Here is a 16,974-nt window from a genome sequence, read left to right on the forward strand (position 1 = left end):
AGCATGTCTATTCATGTCTGTTATCCCCTGTGCCACACATATGCACCAAAAAATGTGCCTCAATTTTTTACATCTTGTATAAAAAACATTTCATTTGGTGTTCTCTTTATATTTTTTATGTTGAGTTTTCTTGAACTTGCTTTGAGACTTTGCTGGAAGGTATTATTTCTAATTTACCGCTTAAAAGCCAGAATTTCTTTTTTATTTTCAGTCAAGCTTTTGCGCATGAGTGTGAGTAATGTGAGGGTTTGTTTTTTTTTCAAGGATTTTCTAGTAGATTTAAGAGGAGTAGGGGAGAAAAAGCCGTTGAGCTCTACAAATATTGGAGGCTTGGCGTTCCGGTTTCTCTATGCACTACACACATACATACCTATAATCGCAACCGTTGCCATAACGATATATGTAATTTATATATTTGTATATATAATTTGTTCATGGTAATTAGTTTTAAATAGTATGCAATAAATTTACTTGACGTATACATGAAAATCGATTTCCGCTCTGTTGATGCATGCCATGATTTAGTATTTCTAATAATTTCTTGGTATGTATGTATGTATAAACATTTAAAATTTGCAATACACAACATCAATATATTGTTAATCATATGTAATAGTTTTCATAAATAGTTATAGATTTTATAGAGAGATATAGCATAGTTAATGTTGAGTAACATTTCGATTTTTCCATTTTGGGGTCACGGCACGTTAAAAAAGAAAAGGAAATCTTGAAAATAGAGAACCAAAGAATACTTAGTTTCCCAGGCAATTTACTTTTTAAAATAAATATTAAAAAAAACTCTTTTTCATCATAAGGGATCCTTGCATTTTTTTAAGGAATTTTGTGAAGCACCATCATATCTATATTTTTTGTTATTTTGTCATTGCCAGGCTCTCGAAAAACTTGCACCATTCCATGAGCTTATACACGCCTTCTTATTTCCTGTCCATCTTTGTGTTTTTAAAATTTGCTATATTTAGTTTGGCAATTTGTTTAATTTGTTCGTTTCTTTGTTTTTTTTTATGTTATTGCTGTTGAGTTGGGCTTAAACAAATTCGTTAGGCTGAAACGCGTTTTGTCATCTAGGTTACATCTCGCTTTGTTTTCTTTTCGCATCTTGTCGCTTGTTTGTCTAGGGAGGGACTTTGTTCTGATCTTTGTCTTTAGTTACATTAACTTCGATTGGAGTGGCGTGCTTAGATTATTTAGCTGGCTTTTGTTTAAGCTTTACAATCGTTGATTACTTTTATTCTCTCTCTGATTCGACATGTATTACATTTCCTCTTGCTGTTTCAAATTTTCTTAAATATTTATTCGTTGTATTTGAAGAAATTCTCAAGGGTGTCCGCTCAGTTTTTTTTATCGCTCACTTGCTAACCCAGTTCTACGTTCGTCTCACTATTATGATTTTTGAGAGCCTATACTTAGTTTTATACCGAAAGATACATAGGTAATGATTAACATATGAAAGTGGCTAGACGAATTTTTAATGGGCAATCGAAAAAATGTTAATAGAGAAGAAGGGGTTTAATTGTTATATTATGCATACATCATTTATTTTTAGCAAAAGTTATACATTTAATTTATAAAACATAAACACATGTATGTCTTATTTGTTTTGCTTTTTTATTTGGTTTTTCGCATCTAGCTTCCTTCTCGTTCTGCATTGTCTATATTTGCAAAGTGGTTTGACTATAAGCCAAACGCCTCTATCTGTTTACGCATTCAGTTCTGTTTTCGTATCTCATTTTATACATTTATTTATAGCTTAAATATTTGTCAAGTTTGTTTTCTTTCTTTGGTGGATTGGGGCTTCAATGCCTGCGAATTGTATTTTTTATTCTCTGTTTAAAAATATCCGTAGAGTATGTTTCTTCTACATCTCAAACAAAAACTTAACTACAGCTCTATCTTTTCTGTTTCCTCCTTTCTCTCTGGAAGCTATTCTCTTTGGGAGAGTCGACTAGACGTTTTAAAAGTGCATCAACGAAAAAATGTAAGTTCTACAAATTGAATCTAATCTACGATAAATAAGAGCAAATAAAAAAGAAGGGATTTCCAAACTTAGCTAACGAAAGAAGTTATGGTTACTGTTACTTCACTGAAAAACAAATTCTTAACTCAAAAAATGAACAAGTCCGGTTACTCGCGTTCTTCAAACTGAGTCCAATTAATCGTTGCCTAAAATTACATAGAATCCTTGAAATGGGCTGATGACAAACCAAAGTAAACTTTAAAAGAACCAATTAGACCAGGTTGGCATATAGCCATTGCTGTTGTTACTGTTTTTGTTGCCCGAACCGCCACCGGATGAATTGGCCGACATGCCGATGCCATTCCGCTGGCTCGTGGACGAGTTGTTGCTGGGCGGAGGAGCTGCGGCGGTGTTGGCTACATTGGTCAAGAACTGGGCGAACTCCTGCTGCAACTGCAGCTGCTGCTGCAGCAACTCGTACTGATTTTGGGGCTTATTGTATATGAATTTCGTCGATGTCTTCAGTATGTTGTTGCTCGACAACGACGAGGAGGATGCGGTGGCTCCGGCATCGCCACTGGACATTGAGTGGCTGCTGCTGCTGCTGTTGGTGGCAGTGGCGGCCATATCTCCCGATGTTGCTGCAGTGCTGCCTGCTAATCTCTTAGGTGGCGCCATTGATTGTTGCTTGTTGCTCGAGGATGCTTGCTTCTGTTTGCTCGTATTGCTGTTGTTACTGTTGTTGATGTTGTGCTGCCTGCTGTTGCTGTTGTGATTAACGTATTTGCCAAGTTGATAGCCATTGCTGTTGCTGTTACTATTATTATTGTTGTTGATGCTACCGATGTTGCTGTGGTGGTGATGATTGTGGAGGACTAGACCATTGGCCGCCAGAGCTGCCGCCGCCGCATTGGCATTGACAACAGCAGCCAACTTGGTTAATAATTACGTTTGCTTGTTCTTGTTGGTCTTGAAGCTGACCTGAAGCACTCGGTTGCCAAGTGTGTAGCCGTTGAGCGACTGAATGGCCAGAACGGCCTCCTCGTAATTTGTCATGGTGACGAAGCCGAAGCCCTTGCACTTGTTGCTCTGCAGATCACGAATCACCTGGGGGAATTGTGAAGCAAAATTTAATTAATTATGAAGAATTAATAACAGAATGATTAATATATCCTTCTACTGACAGAAACTTTGGTTCTTAGGGTATCAAAAAACTTACATTAATCGGTAGTTTTAAATTTTTCTTTGTCGGTAAATCTTGGTCTCAATAGAAGCTCACCTTGACTGACTGCACGGCGCCGAAGGGTCCAAACAGCTGCCACAGCACATTCTCCTCGGTCTCGGGCGCCAGATTGTAGACGAAAATGCACCAGCCGGAGCTGGCAATGGTGTTGCCTTGGATCATGCCATTGGTGATCAGGTCACTGGTCAACGGTGAGTAGCGCGAGATTACGGAGCTGCAAGGGAAAGGCAAAATAAAATACATTTTAAAATTAATTAAACTATATTTGTAGCCCTTCCTCACCTGTAACGGCCCGCGTTGGGATGAATGGCAGCTGCGGCGGCGGCGGCTGCCGCTCCGGCAGCAGCATTGGCCGGAAATGCTCGTCCGCCGCGGGTATTTTGGGGCGCTATGTAGGCGGCCAGGGGCTGCATGCTGTTCTTATTGCTGCTGGGATTGTTGGCGAACTTGACGGTTATCGGTTCGGTGGAATTCTTCGGAGTTGTGCCGTTTAGCTCCTTGATGGCCCGGTCGGCCTCAAATCGCTGATCGAAGCGTATAAAGCCAACGCCCTTGGAGAGACCTAAAAGCATCGAAAAGGTCAGTAAACTTGGATTTTATGCATTTTGTGCAGGCAGCATGTCCAGCGGATGGAATAATTCAGAAGCAAGGCAAATGCGCAAGATATCCTTTATACTTTTTCAGCCATGCATTTCTGATTGTTAATGAATATTAAATAAGGAATGTGAACTTTTACTGATCTTGCAAGGCTATTACAAATTAATTGCCAGAAAACTCTGGATTTAATTATAATAGCACTTGACAAAATGTATTCCTTTTCAAATGAGATAATAATTGTTATTTCATGAGCGATGAACAGCTATGAAAAATAGTTAAACATAAGAAAAATAAAAACATACCCGGAGCATGTTCATCTTATTTGGTATTACATGTAAAAATAAAATTGTAAATAATATTTGCATTAATTGTAACTCACTAATTAAAATGGAGAATATATTGTGGAGCGCCAGCAAAAATAGAAACAAAAGTGTGCTGTAGGCTAAAATTAATTCAGAATACTTTTTTAGTTTAGTTTTGGACATGCTTTCAAAAAGACTACGCAATACTTGAAAATCAAAGATCATCAAACAGATTTATCTGACTCTGTCCTTTTATTCTCATTTTTAACCATCGATATCTACCATATATTCTCGCCTCGCTCTATGATCACAACTCACCAGTGATATTATCACAAAGAATACGCGAGGTTATGATCTTGCCGTATGGACTGAACAATGATTCCAAATCCGACTGTGTCATATTTTTTGGAAGACCCGATACATAGAGATTGGCACCCTTGATGCTCTCGGAGCTGGGGCGTGCGATGGAGACCTTGATGGTTTTGTTCTGCAGCCGGAGGCCATTCAACGCGTTGATTGCCTTTTCCGCATCCTCCTGCTTAACGTAGTTGACGAATCCATAACCCAGGCTTTGGCCTGCAAGTGAATGAGAATCATAAGATAAAAATAATAAAAATAAAATACTACATTTAACGAGAGTGTCATTTCTATCACTAGGGTTTTGAAATCGATTATAAAAGTGTGCAAAAGAATGCAACAATATTTTTTGCTATTTTATCTTATACATAAATTTCAACACCCTAGAAATCCTTTGAAGAAATTTGGGTTTTACGTGATGTGAAGTACAATTAATTTGGCATTATGACCTTTCTATTTTGATTCTTACCTGTCACCTTGTCGCGAATCAACTTGCAGCTTTCCACCTCGCCAAAACTAACGAACAGCGAACGAATCTCGTCCTGCGACATCGTCTGTGGCAAGTAATTCACAATCAAATTGGTCTTTGGATCTGGTTCATTATTATTGTTGTTGTTTGCAGTGGCGTTGTTGTTATTGTTGTTGTTGTTATTATTATTGTTGTTGTTGTTCGCCGCATTGTTTGCAGAGGCTTGGCCAGCGGTCGCATTTGTTGTCGATCCGGTTCCCGCTGCCGCAGTCGTTGCCGCAGTGGTGCCTCCATTGGTTTGGGCCTGGCTGTTGGTCACATTGTTAGCCGGAGTCGGTCCTCCGCCAGATCCGGTGGTGCTTCCTACGCCGCTGGCACCGCCCGTTCCGGATGGTTGCTGCTGCTGTTGCTGCACGGCTGTTTGACCCTCGACCATGATGCGGAAGCTGCTGCTGAATGGAATTTTCTTGTTAACAACCACGTGTACTATATATGTATCTCAGGGACAAGCGACTTTACAAATGCGGTCAAACTAATAACACGAAAGTTTTTAAACAACAAAATAGGTGCTCAAAAATATGCTATTAATGTGACCGCAATTATTGATTGGAAAGCGAACAACTTTACAACTCTCTTCTTCGAAAACTTGTTCAATAGACAGAAATAGAGATGGCGAGTAAATCAAATAAGTGGCTGTAGATATAATACTGCTGTGAAGTCTGCAAATGGATAGACAGGATTAGTAAAATTTTTAAATCAAGAAGAGATATATACTAACCCTTTTCAGATGCACACTCCGAGCAATCGCAGTGGATAGCCTGATCTTAGCTCTTACTATAGCCTAGTTAAAAGCGCGACACCAACGATATCCACTACGTATAGGTTATATGGTATGCCAGAGGGTTTACTGTAATGGAAAAGTAGAACAGAAAAAAACAAAGTTATAATAAAAATCAATCATTTTAATTTAATTTAAATGAAATGCGGGTATGTAAACAGCTGTCCCCTGCAGTTCTTGGAAATGGGGGAAAAATAACACAAGAGTAAACATTTTGAATAAACCCATACAAATGTCGAGGGCTCTTTGCTTCTGTGGTCGGCAAATTTGCTGGCTGGCTTGGCAAACCGACAGACTGACTGGCTGGCGAATGCAAATAGGGCCAAAATACCCAAGTATTGACTGAAAAATCGATTCAATTAAAATTGCCTCCCCCCTACTATAAATGGGTAATTGAATTGAAGGCCTAGAGAACAGTGTTCTTGGATTGGGGCTTTTAAATTTCAGCTTAGCAAGATAAATCGAAATTTTCTGCAAGATCGACATGAAACCTTTCGATTTGTATATGGCAATCGTGTTATTGTTTATAGCTTAAAATAACAATCTGACGTATGGCTTATTTCCTTAATTTGTGGCTGTTTGCAGCGTTCGTTCAGCGTTTCTGCTTCTTGTTACCCAAACAATAAATTGGCCAAAAACAGAAAAGTATTTTTAGCCCACTTTCAAATTGGCCTTTATTGTTGTGGCACGCAATTAGTAAGTATGTAAGACTAAATACATAGCAAGGTTGGCTATTTAAGCTAAACAAATTAAATATAAGAACTAAAGTACAATCCTCAAAAATGTTCAGATTTTGATCTACTTTTTTTCAAGATTTTGTATTATAAACTATTCATAAAAAATAAACATACAACAAGTTTTTAAAATGCTTATTATTTTAATCTTTTTTTTGGCGATAAATCAAGAACCTTCGTTCAAATTTTCATCATTTGTCTGGGAAATATGTTGCATTCAGCGCCGCAAATCGTGCGAAAAAGTTATATTTTAAAAATAAACAATCAAATGGTGGGATGAGTGCGAGAGGACAAGAGAGCGGAGAATTGCGCCGCTGCGTAGCCGGCAAGATTATATATTTTCGAAAATATTTTTAAAGCAGCTGATGCGAGATGCTGACGTCTTGCGTTTGAGGTTAAGTATCTTGTTAGCCGAGAGAAGTGCCAGTGATTCAGAGGAATGCCAAAATATTGAAATATCTTTTAAAATTACATAAAAGAAGGGGGATTGGGCAAATCCTGATTACCTTTGATTTCTATACGGGAGAATCAAATAAAGATAAGTTGCTGATTTGTTGGTTTCTACGCGATTACGAAACAATTTTTCAGGGTATGTTTGGTTTTATATTTTTAATAATAACCGAACCAAACGGAAAACGAACGAGAAAGCGCTCCACAAAACACAAAATGCGAGACAAACGGAAAAGTTATACTCATACAAATAACCGAAGCAAATAATTTCTGGAATATTATTAATCAAATTGTGTTGATTGTGTGTGCCGTTTAAAAAGGAAAAACCAAGCCAAACCGAAACGTGAAACTAATTCGTAATAACAATAATAATAAGGAAATAAAACCGAACGGAAAGTAGAAAAGAACGCGTTCCTGCAACTCAACAGAACAGAAATAAACTGATTTGCCGAGCGGCGTGGAAATTATTTTTATGCCCCACCGACGAGGGCAAACTAGTGCTATATGTCCAAGAATCGGGAGAGCCCCGAGAGGAAAACCCAGAGAGAGAGGCGGCTTCTTGGCCAGAAGTTGTCGATTGCTCTTCGCCCGCTCGGGGGAAGAGAAACCCGATGGGAATGGATCAAAACTTACACGACTATATGTTTTCCTATACCGAGCATATATATCCGTAAGGTGGATGCCTGAGATGGTCGACGGCGGAGGTAATTTATAATTGGATTTTGCACAAGTATACACACTTACATTGCACAGTATTTTTATAATTGCGTTATGGGAACTTGTTAAAATTCGAATTCGATAGAGTTTCTGTTTCTGGGCGACTCTAAATGTTGCGAATGCAGTTTTTTTTTAAACACAGCTGCTAATTATGGCAAAGCTCATATGGAAAATCTGTTGTTTGATGTTCTTTTTCCATAACAGTTGTTCAAACATCTTAAAAACACAAACTGGTTTCCGGGCTGATGTTTTACTCATTTGTGTACAATTTGTTTTTCCTACTCTATGAAACAACTAAAATAACTGTAATCCTGGCTTAAAAGACTTAATTTTGACATAAAACGGCTCCAGAAGATACTCTTTCTATGTAATCTGAATTGAAGAATTATATGTATGATAGTGATGATGTAATATTAATAGTAATATTATTGTAAAACATTATTCATTTTCAGGCAACTCTCAAATACAGCCATAAGCATTTAATTTAATACAAGAGAAGTATACAAGTATTAAGGATATGGGCTGATCTGAGTTTAGACATTTAGTTTATAGAATTCATAATGGCTCTTCAAAGCTTTCAAAGTTTCAGAATTATTTATAATACACTCTTAAAATATTTCCTTTTTTTAGATTACCATAAACTTTTAAAGAAATCTGCAAGTTCTATTAGTCTCTACCGAAAGCAGCAAAGTTTTCTGCTCCAAACCCCTCCGAGAATATTCCTCCGGCGCTCTTTTAATGCACGCCCCCAAATAATGGAGCGCAACCATTAATTTTCATTCATAAATAGTTGAAAATTGTTTCCGGCTAATTGATGGATATGATTGCACATACCTATGCAGGCACACACACACACACTAGGAAAGATGGCGAAGACGTATTCAAAGGGCAGGAACAAAACAAAAAAGTGACACACCTTGGCAAAGGCAAAGTGGAGAAGGAGAGAGTACGATGAAGTGCTGGCCAAAGGAACGGGTCGAAAAAGTAGCGGAACATCTAAGGACGATGGCTGAGGCCGCTTGCATTTGGGTGCGGCAAAAATAAACAGGATATATAGGCAGAGAAAGAGAGAGAATGAGAGCACAGGCTGCAGCGAAGCGCAGCAGTCAGCTGAGCGCGCCACAATATATGCAATGGTAATAGAGCGCTAAACAGAGAGAGTGGGAGCCGAGCCAGAGAGCGAGCTTAACTGCAAGCTGGCGTCGACGTCGACTGCGCTGCCCAAGCAGGGGCGCCGCCGAGATCAAGGGCTCTAAAATATGAAATCCTTTTTTACGAAAACTTTGTTAAAGAATATTGATCGAAAAACTGTACTAAAGAAAATATTTTTTTAAAGAAATTTATACAAAAAGGAAAAATATACAAAAAAAACGGAATAAGATCGATTTTTAAAATTTAAAAATTCAAATATAAGTAATAATATTTAAAACTTTGTTATGGGAAAGTTTTTTTTAGCTTAAGATATTGGTATGTAATGGTGGGGGGATCGACCCCCCTTGGAGAGTCCGCTCCTGAGCGCCGTTTTTTAGGTTAAATGGCGGCTGCAGGCAGCGAAATGAAAACTGCGATGCCGGCGCTGCACGAAACGCAGCTGCATTTGTGTGTGTGTGTAGGCGGCAAATATATATATCAGAGTGTAGAGAAATTGAGATTTCGCCGACTGCGAGCCGCCCCATTGAGCCCCGTTTTACTATTCGCGCACACACACACGAATGCAAGGCGAAAAATCGACTTTGGGTGTGGGCACTTTTGCCAGAACAAAATGAAGTGCTGTAACTTATATCCGCTGCATTCTTCCTCTGTTCGCTTACTTTTATTCGCCAGCGCCGCAAAGTATACCACACCAATTTTCACAACTCTGTTCGAATTTCGAAAAAAACTGGAACTGGAAAATCTTCTTCGTTGCAAATTAGTTTCAAAACTTAATTGGGCACGCACACATTAAGGGTTTTCGAACTGATTCCGATGTATTTTTGAACACTACGTGCAAGTGGACACACGTATGCACATATATAGGTACATATATGTATGTGGGCGTAGTTGCGTGAGTATGCAAGATGTGTGTATTTTGATACCGATATACAACAATTCAGAAACGACGACAATACGACGAGAATCAAAAAACACAACTTGCTGCCGGAGAGTGCAAGAACTAAATGATTAAAGTGTTCGATTGCCGCCAGGATAACTGCAGCCAGGACTTGGCGACGGCGCTGCCGCGTCGCAGTCCGCGACGTCAGCAGCAGCAGCTCCTCCTCTCCTCCAATTGGCGTACAGTTGAGCACGGTGGGCCCCAAAGAGAGTGTGGATCAGCGGGAGCGGGAAAAGAGGGGCGAATGCATAGCATAACTGCGTAGTTTTGCACTGACATGGACAATGGGGCTAATTCAAGCTCAAAGGACACTTGGGGGCTGGAACCGAAACGAGATATCTTTAGCTTATTGAATATTAAAATTATAGTTATTTTTATTCCATTTGGTATATCTGGGAACTTTGATCTTCATTGAGAATTTTAAAAAGCCTAAGCTAAATAAAATAAGGAAATACAAAAATACAAAATTAATAATAAATAAATAATAAATACAATACAATAATAAATACAAAATACAAAAATGTAAAATTTTAAATATTTTGATGCACAGTGTGACAAATTAAAGTTTCGATGGTTTTCGGATATTAGAGGCATACATGATCTTCTCCAACTCTAATGAATTTGTAAGGCAATAGCTTCAAGCAAAGGAATTTAAAACCATTATGAGAAGACCCATTATGAAACCTTTTTTGGTATTCTAAATATGCAGGACCAACTATTTAAGTTGTACCCATTGTACCCCACGAAAAATAATGGGGGAAAGAAGAAGGCGAAGTCAAAGGAACTGCAAATAATAAAAAGCTGCAGCCGTTGCGCAGGCTGCAACAGCGGCAACATAACGGTATTCTCACTCTCTCTCTCTTGGCTCGGCACTTAACCGATGTACCCTACATTTGCCTTCGCAAAACATAAACAAGGAAATGCAGCCGTGAACACGAAACGAATTGCGGTAGGTTCTCCATTCGGGAGAGAGCGAGCCCCAAAGGAGAGAGCGGGCTAGGAACACAGAGAGAGAGTGGGCCGAGTATTGTAAGCCGGCCGCATTGCTGTTGTTGGAGCTCAGAGAGAGCCGGAAAGGCACCCAAACAAACACTTAAACAACAACAACCACGGCAGCTGACTGAACCGAAGGTCCAAGGAGGTGGCAAAGAGGGGCTTGGCAGCGAGAGAGAGAGAGAGCGGAGAGAACATAGGACGAGCTCAACTTGACATCATCATCATTTGTGTCAAAAGACCATTGAACTCTGCGAGCGGAATGGAACCCATCTCAGCTCCACGCGAATATTAGGGTGTATCGGCTATGTTGGCGAGGACACCATCGAGGAATACCCTACTGTATAGATATATGTTGTTTCTCTCCTTCTTGCTCCTTATACAAATTTGAGGAGAATTTATGAAGTTTTTTTTTTGCCCGCCCGCAAGTGTGCAACAATCCCTCGCTCTCCTTATTTACTTGCGGTTTGTTTTGTTGCTGTTTGCACACAATAACAACAACCCGACCCACACGCATTCGTTTATGATTAGGTGTTGGCACACAATGCCTTCAAAACTGTCAAATAATTTAACCCTTAATATTCGAATATTGAACGCTCTTCTATGAACTAAGCGATTTTTTAGAATATGATGTAAATTCATCCTTACTTGTAAAGTTTTTTGTAGGTTAATTTTAAATCCTCCTTAGATTTCCTTTAAAAATTTGATTTTAAAAATATATTATAACATTAAAAAAATAGTTTGGCTTAAAAACAGCTTTTAATTCTAACCAAATCTAGAGAATAAATCGATAACCGAACAAAGTTTTTTATATAAATATCTTTCGAGGGCAATAAACTTTTCTAGATCCGAACTTTCCTACCTTAAGACACAATTCTATTGAATTTTGCAGCTTGATGCAGATTTTTCTAAATATGCATAGGAGCAAAATTGCAAGATTTTATATTTTAGTTCTGGTCTTACCTTACTTGTTGTTAAAAGGTTGTCTAAAAACGAGAACCATGTTGTTGCAATATCTGGGTTCCTGCGAAGGTCTGAAGATTCGGTTCCTAAAAATACGGTCTTGAGCTGGGAGACAATTTCCCTGTTGATTCGAATTATAGGTCGTATTTTGAAAGTTCCATTGGGCATGCCTTTGCTGATGTGGATTTATATCTCGATTGTTTGGATCTATAAAGTTGTTAGCTGCTGCTGATCTATTTGGAGCTTTCCACTGCTGCGGATTCGGAAATCGATTCAGAGATTTCCAATTCGTTGAAACATGGCCAGCTTGTCCGCTTTCAAAAGAATTTTGTGGGTTTCGGAAATTCCCGATTTGGTTTGGAACACAAGGCGGCGGTGGTCGATCAAAGGGTCCCAAGGGCCTTTTGATGGGAGTATGATTGTAGAAATTCCTTTGTGGAAATACCTTTGGAGAAAGGGGATCGCCATCCTCTACCTTAATTTTCGGCGATATGTTTTCAAATCTGACTGGAGCCCCAACAAATTGTTGTGGGATGATGTCACACGTGTCCAACTCCATTTTGATGGCGATGTCTTCCTCACTTGTACACTCAGACACGTGGTAATTGTGCCTGCGTTTCCTCTGCACATTTTCACCAACATCCCTCGATTCTGGTTCCGTTTTCTTCAGTGCTGGGATTTTAGCCAGCGCCTTCGATCTTTGACGCTGAAATCGCCTACGCTTGTTCCGATTGTATTTCGGGGATTCGCCCACATAATCGAAAACGGGCTCCTGATTGGACATGATTTCAATTAGCTCTTATGCCAATAAACTTTTAAATTAACTTTCTACAAACGAAGAGTGCAAAAAACGAGGCTAGTTCCAAGAATCTATTAAAAACGTGAGTCGAAGCGCTGCCAGCTTTTCAGTGTCTAAAACTTTTTAGCTGGGTTGGCAGCGCTGCAAGACCACTTTTGGGGGCTTACCAACACTGCTCGATTAACAGTTTGTACAGGATTTTTACCGATTGCTTAAATTTATCGCTTGAAAAGTGATATTAATTGTATTCAAATTCCGTTTTCTTTTCTTTTCCGGATAAGTATATAGCCGTATACACTCACCAATTGACTTACCGTTACAAAAATGACATCATAATTTGAATTCTTCTAATATCAGTAATAAAACGATTGGAAAATATGTAAATGTTACAATTTTGATGTTTTATTCAAAAAGGTTAAATTGGTTGTTCTGTTTATCGTTGTTTAAACTTTAATAAGTGTACTTGGTTTTAGCTGCTGCTGAATTTAAAAATACAAAAAATAAAAATACAAAGTAAGTGAATTTTAGGGAAGTACATTCAACACAAGATATCTGACGGAATATTTGAATACGATCTTTTTTAAATGTTATACATTAATAACAAATCATTTCTTGTGTTGTTTTTTGTTGTTGTGGATATCTTCGTTCTGTTGGAAGGTTTTTGGTTTGGATTCCTTTACAGACAGAGCATCCCTGAGAGTCTTGAGGCCCGCCTGTACATACCGGAATACTTCGTTCATGGTGCTATGCAGCGTCAGCGGGCCGTTCTCGTGATCCAGTTCGCGAAAGAAATCTAAAAAAGCCAAAGAAATCATCACCTCAATAAGTCTGATCATCAGGTTTTATGCCCTCTGCTCATTATGGACGCGTCGCGTTTGCATCCATTTACCGTTTAACGCGACCAAATCCCATACAAAACTTGTAGGCGAGGGGTGAGGAGGGGAGGGTGGAAAATTGTCGCGTTACAGGGCTAGAAAGTGAAATTTGTGGTATTTTTAAGCAGTATTAACCAGGCATGGACATTTTTCTGGACCCGAAACTGATAAGAGGCTGATAAGAAGCGGGAAATATTATTGCCGCCGCAGAAGCTACTGCTGTCGCGGGTCGCGTCAAAGAATTATTTAAATTACTGTTCAGATATATATATATGAACTTCTTCTGCAGCAGATCCTTTTGCTTTCTGCCGCAATAAATGTTCAAGCAGCATAACGAGGGACGTTGTTATTGCTTTCATCATTGCAGCAATGTTTCCACGCTGTTCAAATGCTGTTCTGCAATTACAATTATCAATAACAAATTATTTAAATCCATTGTTTATTTCAGCTCGCAAATAAAAATAGCAGAACAGCTGTTTTCAGACGCGTTTGCCAATGGAAACACCTCACGTCCGCCTATCGCGTTGCCAATCGAAAATACACAAAAATACCGGAAAAATGCCTTTAGATTCAACTCACCTATATGATTGCCTGTGCGCACCAATCGATCGGCTTGATCCCACAACTCGAGAGCACTATTCACATAGCTCAGATACTCATTCTGCTTGCAAAGCTGATTGTGTATATCCTGAGGCACTATTTTGCCAGGCGGCATATTCGAACTGGAGCCCTGAAATGGATAAAAAGTATATATAGTATTTGATAAGGATCCTTTGTGGTTTAGCCGTCAGGGAGACCAACCGAATTCGATGGTGATTTGGAGGTAGACGTGTTGCCGTTGACAACGCGAAAGAAATCCGTTAGACTGGCAATGATGGCGCGACAATTGTGCCTCCGTAGCTTATAAAGCTTCAGCGATATCAACGACTGGCAACGCAAGCTATTTAAAAAATAAAATATATTTTAATTCTAATTTTTTAGTGAGTATAGTAAGTAAAAACCCACCTGAGAATGGCCACTTTGTTGTGAGTTTCATGGCCCTTCGTTGACTGTTGTTGGTAGGGACGAAACTTAGTGGAGATAAATCTGCAAGTTGATGGAATATTAATGTTGAGGACTGCTCTGACCACTTTACTCACTTAATTAGCGACAGGGTGTCCTTGTACATGGTATTTGTGGCCTGTTCGGAGCTGCAACGCTCCATGGCGTAGGCGGTCAGCAGGAAGTAGACAACGGCCTCCAGATACAAGGTGACCTGGTTGAAGGAGTCGCGCTCCGAGTCGGCGGCACGCTTTCGATTGATGGCCTCCTGCCATAACCATAACTCATTGATTTTTCTACAGGACAAAATAATATAAATATTTTTTAGATCTGTACAAAATATATATTGATGAGGATCGATTGATAATAACCTGGGATTGTCGCTGGTGAGCTCCACTTCGCGATCAAAGTAGGAGCGGTAGATGAGACGAGTGGCAGGTGCCGGAGGATTCCTTGCTGCCGAGGCCACTGTTGGTGAGGATGCCGAGATCGCCGAGGGCGGAGGCGGTGGTAACTGTAATAATAACTGTTTCACTAACTGTAGGACTAACTGTGTTACTAACTATATTGTCCCTAGAAATTTCGATAGCACATTTTGGTTTGTAATTGAGACTTAAGTTTTGTGTTAAATTGCATATATCAAGATTCAGGATATTACTTAGGCTCAGATGACACATTTAATTTATAACGTCAATTTATTGTAGCAATTTTTCTTTAATGGGACTTTAGACGAGCGCGAGAAAGAATCAAATATTTTTGGCTGCTCTACCACTAACACCAATTATAAAGGCGCGATATCATATTAGTCCTGACCCGCACTTCTTTAAACTCGCACAAATTAAAAATTGTCACAATAAATTTAGGCTAAAAATTGAATGTGTCATCTGAGCCTTACCATCACAATATGTTTTTAGTACACGCATGCTCTAATGTGATCATTTTTAAAACATTTATATAAAATTCTAGTTTGGAAGCATCCTTTAAATTCCTCCCATAAACAACATCATGGCTCACAGACTTGGCAGGCACAATATAAAAATCTTCTTTAAATTTTTAGTTGACTTTTGTTCAGCCCGAATAAGTTTTTAGAACCGATCTCCTCTTTAATTTTAGAAGATATAATATTTATTTTTGCAAATGATATAGGGCTACCTGGGCCAATGAGTCATGGGGACTTAGAACTGTTGTGAAAAAATATTTGTACATCTTACGTAATTTTTTTTTCTTTCGCTCCAGCGCTCCGGGCAGTCTTTCACCGTGTGTCCAAATCCCGCACAGGCGTAGCAGGAACCGGGCTCCCTTTTCCGTTTGAGGCAGTCTTTGGCGTAGTGACCCCTTGAATTACAGTTATTGCAGCGGAAATCTGCATTCTTTTCCCATGAGCGCTCCGAAGAATTGGCCTTCTTCTCACGTTCAGGCAAACGAATTTCTGAGAAGGCTTTCAGCAGTTGCATTGGCTCGGAAAAACATTGTATGCGCGCCTGGTCGCGCAGTCCTGCAGATGGAATTCCTTCGATGATGTTCTCCATGAGCTCCTCCATGTCGATGCTTATGTCCTTCGCCAACATGATCTTTTCCTCGTAGTATGAAGCGAACTTTTCTCCACAACGCCACTGACGACCTTGGAACGCATTTCTCAGCTCTCCCTTTGAAACTTTGGCTCCAAAGGTCCAGATCAGTTGTTCACAAAGGCGATCGGTTGGCTCCAAAATACGCGAGGGGTTTGCGTGCAGCCAAATCTGAGCCTTACCCTTGAGTTTGCCAATAAGAAGTCTTTGGGTACCAAAGGTGTCCAACTTGTACAGCTGCGCTATGTTTTGCAGTTGAGTTACCCAGTTACGGGCGCACGATTTGCCATCGTAATCCATTGTGATTTCTTTTGCCAGTGCCAGCGAAGCTTCCATGCGGAAGTCGTCTAGTGACGTCACTGGATCAGAGTCGATTAAACCCTCAAATGCATCTGCGTTTTCCAAATTCGGTTCCATCTCGGTTTTTATCGACTGCTTATAAGGAATTGCTATTCGATTTGGCGGATCACAAAGTGCCTCCGGTGAGAGGGTCATCAATTATGGTTTTGAACACGAGGTTTGTAGCCCGATCGCACTTTACCAGGTCTTTAGCTGCAAGAAACTCACACCGGATATAAAAGATTTTAATTCTTTGCAATATTTATCACTTGACAACCGCTTCCTTCGAGGGTATAAAGCAGAATAATGTCACAGTCCGGGCTCTCCCTTCTTTTATCTCTTAATTTAAAGTACAGTGAGATTTGCACGAGCCCTGCATTAGTAGAGTCATAGTTCCCTATGATTTAATAAACCATTCGACGGCTATGATGACTATGTGCTCGACGGTCCGCGAATTCTTAAGAATTTACATGCAGAAATAAAGAAGCGGCCTGCAATGGGTTTCTTGTAATCGAATTTCAAAGTTGTGTCATTTTCTATAAAGTATAGCCCACTGTATAATGGGAAGCTAAGGAATCTAAATCCGAAAATTGCAACTTTCTAGCTCTTATACGGACAGACA

General features: G+C 39.5%; 2 protein-coding genes across 3 annotated transcripts; both read right to left on the reverse strand.

Annotated features, from left to right (window-relative positions):
* Positions 1–1,526: 1,526 nt before the first annotated feature.
* Positions 1,527–11,753, reverse strand: Rbp9 (RNA-binding protein 9). Its single transcript, XM_070211809.1, is given in 6 exon segments — positions 1,527–3,082; positions 3,255–3,432; positions 3,501–3,780; positions 4,436–4,693; positions 4,944–5,392; positions 11,736–11,753. Coding segments are annotated over 5 exon segments (2,001 nt in total). The 5' UTR covers positions 5,380–5,392; positions 11,736–11,753; the 3' UTR covers positions 1,527–2,233.
* A 1,209-nt stretch (positions 11,754–12,962) lies between these two features.
* Positions 12,963–16,655, reverse strand: LOC108066464 (AF4/FMR2 family member 1-like). 2 transcript variants are annotated; one of them, XM_070216435.1, is made up of 7 exons: positions 15,657–16,653; positions 14,817–14,959; positions 14,544–14,741; positions 14,410–14,490; positions 14,206–14,344; positions 13,984–14,134; positions 12,963–13,322 (listed from the first exon to the last, which is right to left on the reverse strand). In XM_070216435.1, the coding sequence occupies exons 1-7, from the start codon at positions 16,506–16,508 to the stop codon at positions 13,135–13,137; spliced, it is 1,752 nt and encodes a 583-aa protein (XP_070072536.1). In that variant the 5' UTR covers positions 16,509–16,653; the 3' UTR covers positions 12,963–13,134. The 2 variants fall into 2 exon arrangements, with proteins under 2 accessions (XP_070072536.1, XP_070072539.1); XM_070216438.1 differs by lacking the exon at positions 12,963–13,322 and adding an exon at positions 13,383–13,800 and having other exon boundaries at positions 15,657–16,655.
* Between the last annotated feature and the right edge of the window lie 319 nt (positions 16,656–16,974).

This window comes from Drosophila takahashii, chromosome 2L (genome assembly GCF_030179915.1).
Source record: "Drosophila takahashii strain IR98-3 E-12201 chromosome 2L, DtakHiC1v2, whole genome shotgun sequence".
Taxonomy (NCBI): Eukaryota; Metazoa; Arthropoda; class Insecta; order Diptera; family Drosophilidae; genus Drosophila; species Drosophila takahashii.